Source organism: Dama dama, chromosome 4 (genome assembly GCF_033118175.1).
Source record: "Dama dama isolate Ldn47 chromosome 4, ASM3311817v1, whole genome shotgun sequence".
Lineage (NCBI taxonomy): Eukaryota > Metazoa > Chordata > Mammalia > Artiodactyla > Cervidae > Dama > Dama dama.
This window is the reverse complement of record NC_083684.1, coordinates 44,257,832-44,270,502: the sequence shown is the minus strand read 5'-3', so window position 1 is coordinate 44,270,502 and position 12,671 is coordinate 44,257,832. Positions and strand designations below refer to the sequence as shown.

The window sequence follows — 12,671 nt, the reverse complement described above, 5'->3', positions numbered from 1 at the left end:
TGTGTGTGTGTAGTGTTCAATAATTCTTTGGACCCACCCAGGTGAGGAAATATCAAATTTGAGGCCTAAGTGTTTCCTAGAAAGAATGTTAGAGATCATATACCTTATTTGTATTTTAACTTGCTCATTTAATATTTCTAAGGTAATATTCTCATTTAAAAAATCCAAACAATAACAAAAAGTCTCTTTTGTTCCTCTTGGCCACCACCCAGTTCCACTTTCCTCTCCTGAAATAGCCAATGTTAACTAGTTGATACATATCCTTCTACTCCTCTTCTGTAAAAATACATAAATATATGCAACTGTAACATTATATGTTGTTTAAAATAAATACATGATCTCACAATGTATATCTTCACTTATTTTTTCACTTAAAATGTTTTGAGATCTCTCCTATCTATGTTTTACTCCAGCCCCTTCACCCATTTTAGGAGAAGGAAATGGCAACCCACTCCAGTACTCTTGTCTGGAAAATCCCATGGACGGAGGAGCCTGGTGGGCTGCGGTCCATGGGGTCGCTAAGAGTCAGACACGACTGAGCGACTTCACTTTCACTTTTCACTTTCATGCATTGGAGAAGGAAACAGCAACCCACTCCAGTGTTCTTGCCTGGAGAATCCCAGGGACGGCGGAGCCTGATGGGCTGCCATCTATGGGGCAGCACAGAGTCAGACACGACTGAAGTGACTTAGCAGCAGCAGCAGCAGCTTCACCCAATTCAAGCTCTTCATTTCACAGAAAAGGAAACTGAAGTCTAAAGTAGTAAAACGATTTTCCAAAGGCTGAATAGTAAGAGCCCAGCCAGTAGTACTTTCAAAATCAAACAAAAATCAGTGATTATTTACTGAACAAAGTTTGCAGAAACTAAAAAGGAACAAAATCTACTCAGAATCCAGCCTCTCCAATAGTTATTTTTTTTTCTCTGTTCAGCTTTTGTCTGTATGCAGAACTACTTTTTTACATAGTTGTAATCAAAGCATAAATCAATTGGTGTCCTTTTTTTTTTTTTTTTTTTTCTTTTCTGTTTTGGCCACGCTGCAGGGCTTTGCAGCATGAGGAATCTTAGTTTCCTGCTCAGTGAAAGCCACGGATCCTAACTATCGAGCCACCAAGGAATTCCCTTTTTTCACTTAAGTTAATCAGATGTTCATATTACTATCAAGTCGACTAGTTAATTGGCAATGATTGGTGACCAAACAGTTCATCTAGTAGTGAAGCCCTCTTCACAGACTTTCAAGTTACTAACTTCACTTTCCCCTAGATCCTGGTCCCGGTCCATTTCTCATCCCCTTCAGAGGCATTTCTCAACTTTTAAAGAGCTCCCATCTCCATCCTGGGTCTCTAGGGGGAATCTCAATACTCTCCGGGACCTGGGTCGCCTCAGTCTTCCCCGAGGTTCCCAAGAGAAGGTTTCACAAAGTCAGTTCCCGAGGTCCAGGAAACGCGAGTCACTGATGGCTACGCTTCTGGGTTCTGTTTGGGAACCTCCAGAATTGACTGGAGTAAGCGATTGCAGGGTCCTTGTGGGGTCACGGTGTGGAGGCCGGGCCCAGTCCTATTCACGTGACCCGGCCCCAGGGAGAGGAGTTCGTTTTCCCACCAGAGGGGGCGCTGGGGGTGACAGGCGGGGAGCCAGCCCCCTCCCCTCCGGGGTACTCCTGGGCGTCGCTCTCCGACTCGGGGCTCTGACGCCATCTCTCCGCGCCGGGGGCGGGGCGCGCTTGACGCCATCTCCGGGCGCCCGGCTGGGGGGGGCGCTGGGTGTGGGGCGGCTCCGGGGCCGGGGATGGCGGCGGCCGCTATTGCGGCGGCTCCGGGACCAGCGGGAGGAGCCCGGGGAGCGCCGTGAGATGGGCCGGTGAGTGTCGCCTGGATTTAGGCCGCCGACCTCACTGGGGCCAAGCAGGCCTGGGTTTGGTGCTCTGAAGGAAGTGGCCCCCCAGAGCCCGTTGCCCCGCGGACCGAGGGAGCGAAAGAGGCCTCGCCTAGACCCCGGATCGCTTCTCACCGGCCCGGCCCAGAGAGCTGCCTCAGGTTCCTGCGCCCCTGCGGCTGTGTCCTGGCGGCCCGGGGTGTCCGAGTCCTCGGGGCGGGAAGGGGCCCCCAAACAAGGAAGCAGCGCCTGCGGGGCCTCGCCCTTACTTCTCTGCTTGAAAGGTCGACCCGCTACTCTCTAAACGCAGAATTCCCAATTTCGGGCCTTACCACTTTGGGGGCAGTGATTGGGGGATCAAGGGAAGCCTTAGCCTTGTCTGTTCTAAGCTCCTCGCCCTCAGCGAATTCGAGTCTGGGGCTGGATTCAACCTCTTGATTCTGGGCTGTGCTGGCAGCTCCGGCAGCTCTCCGGAATGGTCCTCCTTTCCCGTTAGCTCCGTTAGGTCCACAGGCTGCGTCTTGCCCTGGAGAAATCCTCATTGAGCCTCTTAAGAGGCTAACATTTCAGATTCCAAAATGTGTTTTGCGTTGTGGGAACCTGGTGAACAGTCTTGGCTCTTTGTTACTCCCGCAGACCTTTTGCCTCTTTCAGTCCTTTTATTAGCCTCTGTTTGGCTAACCCCTCTGTGACCTGGAGGCAGGTTTTCTTTAATGTTTTAGTCATGAGAGGCAAGTATCATTCTTGAATTGAAGATGTGACCCCGTTTTCTGTTGGAAATGACAGAGAAAGCTAACAGCTTTTCAGTTACTGGAACTGCTGGCAAAGAAGGAATGCAAGACTTGTGCCTTCTGTGTAACTTTGTGTTTATGGAACAAAGAGTTTGTCTTTCCACCTTGTTTTCCTGTCTTCTTCCTTTATTTTCTTTATTTCTTTCTTTCTTTTTGATATATCTGCACCTTGCCAACCTTAGGGGAGAAATGCCTTCAGTTCGGTTTGAGGCTTGCAGTGTTCTGTAGGACTTGGAAAGCACAGTGGGTAGTATCAACAATTTCTCCAAGTACTGGTCAGTATTATTTTTTTTGTTTTCAGAGATTAAGGCTCTGGTCTTCAGTGCATAATGTTTCTGACAGGTGTAGATTCAGATGTTGACAGTTTAGCAGTTTTGTTTCCCATTGTTGCGGTACCTGAGGATGAAGGCAATACTTTCAGTTTCTGTCACACCTGATTCAGCACTTGGTACAAAGTTGTCACTTAGAAATTTTACACACACACACAGGAGTCTTTTTTTTTTTTACCCTGGAAATTTGTTAATAAGGCTTCCCTTTGAGTGACTCCCCCTTGACCTCTTTTTCTGCCCCAGAAACATGAATAATTGTTCTTTTTCCTCCAGTGCCCTCTTTTCTCATTTAAATAACCTCCACATCTATGTTTTCATTAGCCCAGAATAAAAGTGAAATCCGTGAGACTGATTTTTTTCCTGCTTCCCTTTGTTCACGTGGGGACAATGTTGAGTCTTCTACTTTGTGCATTTACCTGAAACTGGGATTGGAAGTAAATTTAACCTTTGGCAGAGTAGGTACGGGTAGAGAGTGAAGAATACTATGTTAAGGAAAACAGTGGAAGTTTGACACTTGGAAATTTTTTTCCCAGAGATGTCTTCCTACAAATTAGAATTTAATGTGTTGTTACACCTAGAGAAGAGGTTGAGGCAGGGACTTCTGGACTTTAATGTCCTTGTGGCTTTAGAATTTGCTTTCTTCATGATCCTGGGGATGGTCAGAGGCTAGGCTCCCGCTTACTCTATTCCTGTTTCTGTCTTGTAGGCTCCCAAGCCAGTGGGGAGGACACTGCTTATTACAGCTTCTCAGAAACACCACTGGAAGCTCAGGTAATAGAGGAGCTTTGGATACCTTGTTGCAGAAAAACATCTGGAATCAACAGTGGAAAAACAGACCAGAGTGTAATATCATAGAAATCTTTTTTCAGAGCCAAAGAACTGAAGCCTGATTGGAAGAAACAGGTGACAAATTTCATAGCTGTTCAAGTGTTCAGACCAAAATGATACGTTGTGACAGTGGACAAAAGGGTGTATGAAAGGTGATAGAGAAAGGGGAGAGAGAACTTTCTTACGAATCACATAGACCTAAGATAGCGGTAAAGAGGCATGTTTTGGGGAATGGAACCAGAATCTTTAAGAAGTGGTACCTAGAGCCTCCCTACCAAAGAAAAGGAGCCATTGGCAAAGGAAAAAAAGAAAGGGAATGAGTGAAGAAGGCAAATTGAAGGTGGTCCATGGGAGGAAAAGAAGTCTCGCCAGACTAGAACACGAAGTCTGTGTGAGGTCAGAAGAGTTTTGTTGCTCTTTGAAGAAAAGGAGAAATAAATAAATTCTAGAAAATGCCAGTACAATCACTTTCCTCTTAGGCCCCTAAGTTTGAATGTAGTATTTCATGGGGCAGAGAAGATACTTATTTTCGTAACATATTTAGGGAACAGCATTTTTTTAAAAAACAAGCAGACCTCAGGACCTACTGACACCTGGGTCCTTGGGGTAGTGGTGATATGAGGCAAAGGAGGTAAGGCCTAGGAGGGAGGAGGGGGACAGGTGAGATCATAACCCAAATTAGGCTGGGGAAAGGAAGCAAGGATGAGCTCATATGTTCAGGAAAGAAGATAGCACAGTAGTGTTTGGTGACAAAAGGAGAAACTTAAGGACCCAGCAGCAAAGACCATGTGTTCAAATCCCCCTTAGGGGAAAAGGCTCAGAATAGGGTTCCCATCAGAGACACAGCTAATCATGACGCTGTTGGTTTCCCTGGGTTCATGGACCCACAGGTTACGTTACGCGTTTTTGAATGCTTGTCCTTGTAGCTGTGTGGTTTCTGTGATTGTTTCTTTCATGTCCTTGGCTGGATGAGTGAGGGGGGTAGCATCCTTGTCTGCCTCTTTCTCATTCCTCTTTTTTTCCCAGCAGTCCCCTTGGTTCCATCTTCCTCCATGGATGCAGTTCCTGCTCTTCCATTTGACTTGGTGTACCCCTGGGTTACTGTTCTTTGCCTCTGATTTGTTCCCTAGCAGATGTGGGCGCCCCAGCCAACAGCACAGAGGGGTGCAGGGGAGCCACAAAGAAGCCCCTTCTGATGCCCCAAGGAGCAAGCCGACCCCTTCCAGGCTCCAGGAACACCACAAAGCAATATGAAACCTGTTCATGAGAGGAGTCAGGAATGCCTTCCACCAAAGAAACGAGACCTCCCCGTGACCAGCGAGGATATGGGGAGAACCACCAGCTGCTCAACTAACCACACACCCTCCAGTGATGCTTCTGAATGGTCCCGAGGGGTTGTGGTGGCCGGGCAGAGCCAGGCAGGAGCCAGAGTCAGCCTGGGGGGGGACGGAGCTGAGGCCATCACTGGCCTGACGGTGGACCAGTATGGCATGCTGTATAAGGTGGCTGTGCCACCTGCCACCTTCTCCCCAACTGGCCTCCCATCTGTGGTGAACATGAGCCCCTTGCCCCCCACATTTAATGTAGCGTCTTCTCTGATTCAACATCCAGGAATCCACTATCCCCCAATCCACTATGCTCAGCTCCCGTCCACCTCTCTGCAGTTCATCGGGTCTCCGTACAGCCTTCCTTATGCCGTGCCACCTAATTTCCTCCCGAGTCCCCTCCTTTCTCCTTCTGCCAACCTTGCCACCTCTCACCTTCCACACTTTGTGCCATATGCCTCACTCCTGGCAGAAGGAGCCACTCCTCCCCCGCAGGCTTCATCCCCAGCCCATTCGTTCAGCAAAGCCCCCTCTGCCAGCTCCCCGCCTGGGCAGTTGCCACATCACTCAAGTACTCAGCCACTGGACCTCGCTCCAGGCCGGATGCCCATTTATTATCAGATGTCCAGGCTCCCTGCTGGGTACACCTTGCATGAAACCGCCCCTGCAGGTGCCAGCCCAGTTCTTACTCCTCAGGAGGGCCAGCCTGCTCTGGAAGCAGCCGCTGCCAATGGACAGAGACCGCGAGATAGGAATTTAGTGAGACGGGAAAGCGAAGCCCTTGACTCCCCCAGCAGCAAGGGCGAGGGCCAGGGACTGGTGCCCGTGGTCGAGTGTGTGGTGGACGGACAGTTGTTTTCAGGTTCTCAGTCTGCACGGGTGGAGGTGGCAGTGCCAGCACACCGAGGGACGCCGGACACTGACCTTGAGGTCCAGCGGGTGGTGGGTGCTTTAGCTTCTCAGGACTACCGGGCAGTGGCAGCTCAGAGGAAGGACGAGCCCAGCCCCCTCAACCTGTCCCACCATAATCCCGACCACCAAGGCGGGGGGCGAGGACCAGCCAGGAGCACCACCGAGATGGCTGAGAAAAACCAGGCCCGAGGGGTCTCCCCTCACTCCCATCAGGAACCCCTGAAGCATAGACCTTTCCCCAAAGCAGTGGTTGTAGCCAACGGCAACCTGGTGCCCGCTGGAACTGACCCAGGCCTGCTGCCTGTGGGTTCGGAGATCCTGGTGGCATCAAGTTTGGACATACAGGCCAGAGCCACCTTCCCAGACAAGGAGTCAACACCACCCCCCGTGACTTCTTCCCATTTGCCCTCCCATTTCATGAAGGGCGCCATCATCCAGCTGGCTACGGGGGAGCTGAAGCGGGTGGAGGACCTCCAGACACAGGATTTTGTGCGCAGTGCCGAAGTGAGCGGGGGGCTGAAGATTGACTCAAGCACAGTTGTGGACATTCAGGAGAGCCAGTGGCCTGGATTTGTCATGCTGCACTTCGTGGTGGGTGAGCAGCAGAGCAAAGTGAGCATCGAGGTGCCCCCCGAGCACCCTTTCTTCGTCTATGGCCAGGGCTGGTCCTCCTGCAGCCCCGGGCGGACTGCACAACTCTTCTCTCTGCCCTGCCATCGGCTTCAGGTGGGAGATGTCTGCATCTCTATCAGTTTACAGAGCTTGAACAGTAACTCAGTCTCTCAGTCCAGCTGTGCTCCCCCAGGCCAGCTGGGTCCTCCCCGAGAAAGACCTGAGAGGACAGTCCTGGGACCCCGAGAGCAATGTGACAGTGATGGGAAAAGCCAGCCGTCAGGCGAGGGCTCCCGGTCGGTAGAGCCCTCGCAGCCGGAGCCTGGTGCTCAGGCCTGCTGGCCTGCCCCGAGCTTCCAAAGATACAGCACGCAAGGGGAGGAGGCGCGGGCTGCACTGCTCCGTCCCTCTTTTATTCCGCAGGAGGTGAAGCTGTCCATCGAAGGGCGCTCTAATGCGGGGAAATGAACCTATCCCAGACCCGGACTGGGGCTCCAGCCCAGAGCTGGGCCTCACCGTGAGTGAGCAGAGGATTTGCACATGCCGACCAGGGGTTAGCTCTCTGGGCAGTGAGGTTGGTGGGGAAGAGGCGGCACGAAGGCAGCCTCCCAAGGCAGGGTCTATTACCTGTCACCCCATGGCATCCTTTGAGAACAGCCCCCACTGGGGTGCTGTGATGGGGAGCAGCAGGCCTGGGCCAAGGAAGGAAGGGGTGCATGCAGGATAAGAAACATTCCAAATATCAGGGCCCCCATGTTCTTTCCTCTTCATCCCTGGCTCCTGCAAGGAGAGAGTCAGGCTTTGGGAGCAGGTGGCAGAGGGAGGGAGCAAAGAAAGAGCCAAAAATGATGATCCACAGCTTATAGTAGCAGTTCAGCTGTCTGAAGTTGTGTTTTTTTTTTTTCCTTTCTTTTTTGTGATGGGAGGGCAGGAGGCCCCATGGTTGGAAGTAAGAGGGTTCCCACCTAGAACTCTTCTTTTGAGAGCTGTGCACTTTAAAGGGTAGTTTTGTTACAGATGTTGGAGGCTGGGTTTTTTTGCAGGGGACTCTGCGTGACCCTCTGCTCCAGCCATTTCCTGTCTCCCCACCGTTCCTCCCACAAGCATCCCACCAGGAGAGAGAAGCCCCTCCAAGGCTCAGAGTGGAGACCTACCTTGGCGGGGACCCAGTTGCGGGATATGAGGAGAAAGACCTGATGGCCAGGCTGACCAGGCTCTAGGCAGAGCTTCCGGAAGGGCAACTGACGTGACAAAGCCCCTCCCACTCAGTGTGCCAGACCCACTTTGAAACTGTCCTGAACCTTGAGTTGCTAATGGTGACTTTCAAAACAACCAGTGGACCCTTTGCCCCAAGCCCCTATACCCGCTCCTCTGTCTGTCTTTGTTGTGCCTAAGTGCCTGCGCTGCCCCCACCCTCTGCTGACCTAACCTGTCTGCTTGGTGTCTTGACCTGGGCCTAATTTTTAGCTGCATTGCCGTTCCCTTTCTACAACACTGGTTTTGTCCACGCTGACCAACACCTCTAGTTTTTGGTGTGTAGGGGGTCTCTCTGGTTTCCCTTTCAGTTATTCTCTAGTTTTAAAAACTCATCAGAGTCATGTCCCCTCCTCTCCTGTAGTTGAACTGTTTGGCGGAGAAACAAGAATGGAACTATGCCCTGGGTCGGGGCCAGTATCAGTGGCTGGGCAGTGCCCATCCTTAGGTTTTTACAGAGTCCCTCCCACCTTACTCCACACCCTCTCCCAGCATTTGGGCTTCCCCAAGCTGTCTCCTCCCACAGCCCGCTCTAAGGTGTTGGGATAGTCTTTTTTTTTTTTTTTTTAAATTTTGTCCGTAGGATTTTAGTTCCTTAAATCAGGGACTGAACCTAGATCCTCAGCAGTGAAAGCATGGAGTCCTAACCACTGGACCACCAGGGAATTCCCTGAGATACTCTTGATAATATTTCAATACCTGAGAAGTCTCCTAGATTTCATTTCGTGGTGGAGTATTCCTCTGCAAAGAGTTTTTTCAATCTTAGTTGCATGTGCCCCCATGTCTTAAGCCCATTTTTTTCTTCATGACTTTTTAGCATCAGCTTGGACTGTGGGATTCCAGTGGATGCTGAGAATTAGGCTTCCCCCATCAGTTTTCAGGTGGGTGGGTGGGTATTCTGTTTGTATGGCTGTGGGGGAGCCTTAGACTCTTGAAACAACTCAGGGTATTGTCCACTCAGTTCTCTGGTGAGGCTTCTCCCAGGGTATGACCCTGGCCTTTCAAGATGGACTGGCCGAGGCCTGGCCTGTCATCCAGAGTCCCAAACCTCTGAGGTCTGATCTCTGCTCTGTCAAAGACTATAGGCAAGTCTTGTGACCTCTCACTTTTTCACTTCCTCCCCAGCTGCCAAATGGGGATAAATAATTTTACCTACCTCCTGGGGGGAGGGGGAGTTCTGAGAGTGGAGTCATTCTTAGTGTTCAGGTGCTAAAGGTTGTTCTCCTGGGGGAACAGAGTGACTGAGACCGGCTTGTTTGCTCCAAGCCCTACACTCCACAGTTTCATTCCTTGCAAGCAGTTTCCTGGTCAGTCAGCTCCTGGAGGCCTGTCCGAAGGAAACTGCTGACCTGATCACTTCAGTCTCCGGTTCACCTCTGAACCAAACACCAGCCATGTCTGGTGAACACCCAACCTTGTACACATTTGGGATCATGTCCTTTCCCTTCTCTGTCCCCGTTCTCTCTCAATGCTGCTTTCTCTAGCTTGTTTCGACACTGGGGGCCTGTGGGGCTGAGTCTTAAGGAATCTTCTCAGAGGAGGCCTCCAGAGAAGGCCTCATTTCTGGCTGCTCCACAAGCAATTCATTCCCAGTTTCTCATACCCAGGTGTCTCAGAAACCTCCTTTCTCATTAGGAAGGCTCATCCACTGAATATAGTGACAGGCACATAGTAAATACTCGAGAAATAACTACCATGGATACCAACCAAGCTTCTTCCTTGTGGGAGCAAACCTCTGTCTAACCAGATACACGCCAAGTAGTTTAAATACAAAAACCCCTCACTGCCCAGCCTGGTAACTTCCACTTAATTCTGGAAAGAGAAAATCTTGTGCACCTTGGCGAGCTGGGTCCTGAGCTTTCTGCTGCTGTTCCTCTTCTGTCTCTTGCTGGTAAAGCAATACCAGCACTTCCCCTGATACTGTGCCATGCTTATGTAATATATTGATACTTGACTTTGCTGAGCTGCAGAGGTGTCTTGTGTAAAGTATGGTCTCCCAGGGAAAGAAGCTCTGTGCTCTAGATCCTGGTCAGAGCACTGGCATTCCCCTTACCTTTTCCCTCTGGTTCAGTCTTTTCTTCCAGGTGTGAGGAATGAATAACCTATGATGTGTCCATTCTTCCTCGTGAAGATTTCATAAGTGTTATTATAAGAGACCCAAGAGCAGTTTGAAAGAATGAGTGTTTTGGTGGGATGCTGTCAGCTTTGGCGGGGGGTAATGGACAGTTGGAGAAGGCCAGTGTCTGGGGTAGGACATCCTAGAGCTTAGACATAGAAAGGACGATGGCTAACTCTGGCGTTACACAGAAATGCCTACACCGGTTTGGGAGGTGGACCAGGTGAAGGACAGGTAAGACATCCAAGTCTTGGATAACCATTTCTATCAAGATTAATGTACAAGGAGGGGGTTTAGCATGGGGGAAGGGGAAACTGGGAGGTCAGAGCTGAGCACTGGTAGCCCAGTGAGGAGGTGCAGCCAGTAGATCTGGACTGATCCTTCTATACTCTTGGTTCAGTTGGTTGTCACATCAGGGGCTTTGGTCTGTGCTGCTTTGCCACTGCTGCTGTCTATTCACTGTCCTGCCTGCTGCCCTTCACAGCGCTCTTTCTGTGTCTTTGGCCATAGAGGTGAGACCCAGGCATCCTGTCCATCCTTACCTGTGCAAGGGTTACTTTGTAGCAAAGTCATGTTGAGTAGGGATGGTATGAAATGCTGCTGGTGGGCTGGTGAATCCAAAGGGATGTGGCTTCAGTGCGTCTTGGGAGCCCTTTGGCTCCAAATATCTGACTCTTGAAGAAGAGACAAGTGGGTCCTGTAAGTGGTGTTTTCTGTGTATTCGCTTCTTTCCTTTATAATATCTTGTATCCTGTTTTAAAACTTAAATGATGGGGAACCAGGTTAGGACCTGTGTCAGCATCCCAGGGAGGTTCATCTGGCTCCAGTTAAGTGGATTCTGGGGTTGGAGGGTTTGAAATAGACCCTCAGGTGGGGTTTAGTTTTATTTTTACCACTGGGCACCATAGAAGATGCACAGGGTGGAGGTATGATTTCAGCCTGCAAGAAGCAGGAATGTTGAAAAGTTGAGTGATCACACTGGAGATAAAGGGTAGACATGAGTTGACTGGGAAGGGGCTTGGGTCCATTGGAGTAAAGACAACCTGGTTGACTGAATTGGCCGTGGGAGATTTAAGTTACAGTCTTATAGCAAATAGTGCAGAGGCCAAGTTTTAGGGAGACTTCTTGGCCTCTGAGGCTAAGATTACTAAACCACACTGAAGCTACAATACTTTCCAGATGGGAAGAAGTGTACACTACAGTTGAAGATCTGAACCATGTGAGGTTGGATGTTGACCAGGAACCTATTAGCCCTTTGCTGGGAAGCCTTCACCCTCCAGCTTCCCTGGGATAGGCAGGGCCTCCCGCATTATGCAATAATAAAAAACGCATCTGGGTCTTTGCAGCTGTCAGTTGCTCTTTCAACTCTAGGATCCTTCTTTGGGCCACACGTCTGGTCTGGGCCTAGGATGATGCTGGCCCTTGAGATGCTAGAGTCGACTGCACACTCTCCTTACCTGCAGACTATGCACAGTGCCTGGGGTGGAAGGAGGAGAGGTGGTGCGGTGTGCCCTGCTGAGCCTCCCCAGCAGGAACAGTAGTAATAAATGCACTTTTCACACTAAGGTTTCTTTATTAGTTCTCCTATTAAGCCTAGATCCTCCCCTGGTAGACTGCAAACTCAAAAGTCTGTGTGATTCCCCCAAGCCATTCTACTGCAAATGCCCAGCAGTGAAGATGGCCTCAAATTGAGTTCCTGTCTGCAGTGTATGTGGCGGCAGCCCATGTGCCTTTACCTATTGTCAAACTTGCAAGCATTTATTTTGGTCTTTATGACTGTCATGGGGACTGAGGTTCTTCAAAGAGAGAGCGAGCGCGCGTGCGAGTGTGAACGAGCTGATGACACTGGTTTTACATCCACTCCCTGCACAGGGAGTTTGCACATAGTTGTGAGTTGCGAGTGGTTAGTGCATCACTGAGGTTGCTGAAGGGAGGGTTCATCTCTCATTTGCTTGACACTCGCATTCAAGAGAAGCTTGTGTTGGGGAAGAGACTGACAGTACTCTTGGCAAACTTAAAGTATTAAAAATAAGGCTGTCCCCTACAACCTCCCTCGTCACACACAGGATCCCTGTAGCCAAAACAGTGTATGTTCCAGCCGCAGAGAGCAGACTGCTCTCAGCTTGCACAGCACCTTAGGGGAGGGAAGAGTATATGGGTAGGGAACGGGGTGGAGAAGGGAGGGTGGGGATGTTGTCATCCAGGTGGCTTTAGGGTCCTGAGGAGTAGTAGAGGACGGCACTGGGGAGGTCTGATGGATGGATCTGATTTGTGTAGGAGTTCCCTGTAGATAAATTACTGATCCCCCAACTACTATCCCCAGTATGTAATGGCTAAATTAATATGTAATCAACTGCATTGTATCTAAAGCCTTAGAACTAGTCAGGTGCTCCCCCCACCCAATACCATTTCTTACCCTCTAATCCTACCTGATCTTTAACAAAGCATTAATAATTCTAAGGATAATCTCTATTTTGTTGTGCTTTTTTGTAACTGTTTTAAATAAATCAATTTGTACTGTATATTTGTACTTTTGTGAGATCCTTTTTGCTGTTTTACCATTTTAAGTCTCTGTACTTGGCTACACACAGATTGTATTTTTATTGTTAATGCTCTTCTTATGGATACCTG

The 12,671-nt window shown here is 49.9% G+C and overlaps 1 protein-coding gene across 5 annotated transcripts; it reads left to right on the top strand.

Annotated features, from left to right (window-relative positions):
- The first annotated feature begins 1,740 nt into the window (after nucleotides 1-1,740).
- ATXN1L (ataxin 1 like) lies at nucleotides 1,741-12,562 on the top strand. 5 transcript variants are annotated; one of them, XM_061138878.1, is made up of 3 exons: nucleotides 1,741-1,858; nucleotides 3,700-3,764; nucleotides 4,955-12,562. In XM_061138878.1, the coding sequence occupies exon 3, from the start codon at nucleotides 5,072-5,074 to the stop codon at nucleotides 7,136-7,138; it is 2,067 nt and encodes a 688-aa protein (XP_060994861.1). In that variant the 5' UTR covers nucleotides 1,741-1,858; nucleotides 3,700-3,764; nucleotides 4,955-5,071; the 3' UTR covers nucleotides 7,139-12,562. The 5 variants fall into 5 exon arrangements, with proteins under 5 accessions (XP_060994861.1, XP_060994865.1, XP_060994862.1 ...); XM_061138882.1 differs by having other exon boundaries at nucleotides 4,952-12,562; XM_061138879.1 differs by having other exon boundaries at nucleotides 3,700-3,896.
- The last annotated feature ends 109 nt before the right edge of the window (nucleotides 12,563-12,671 follow it).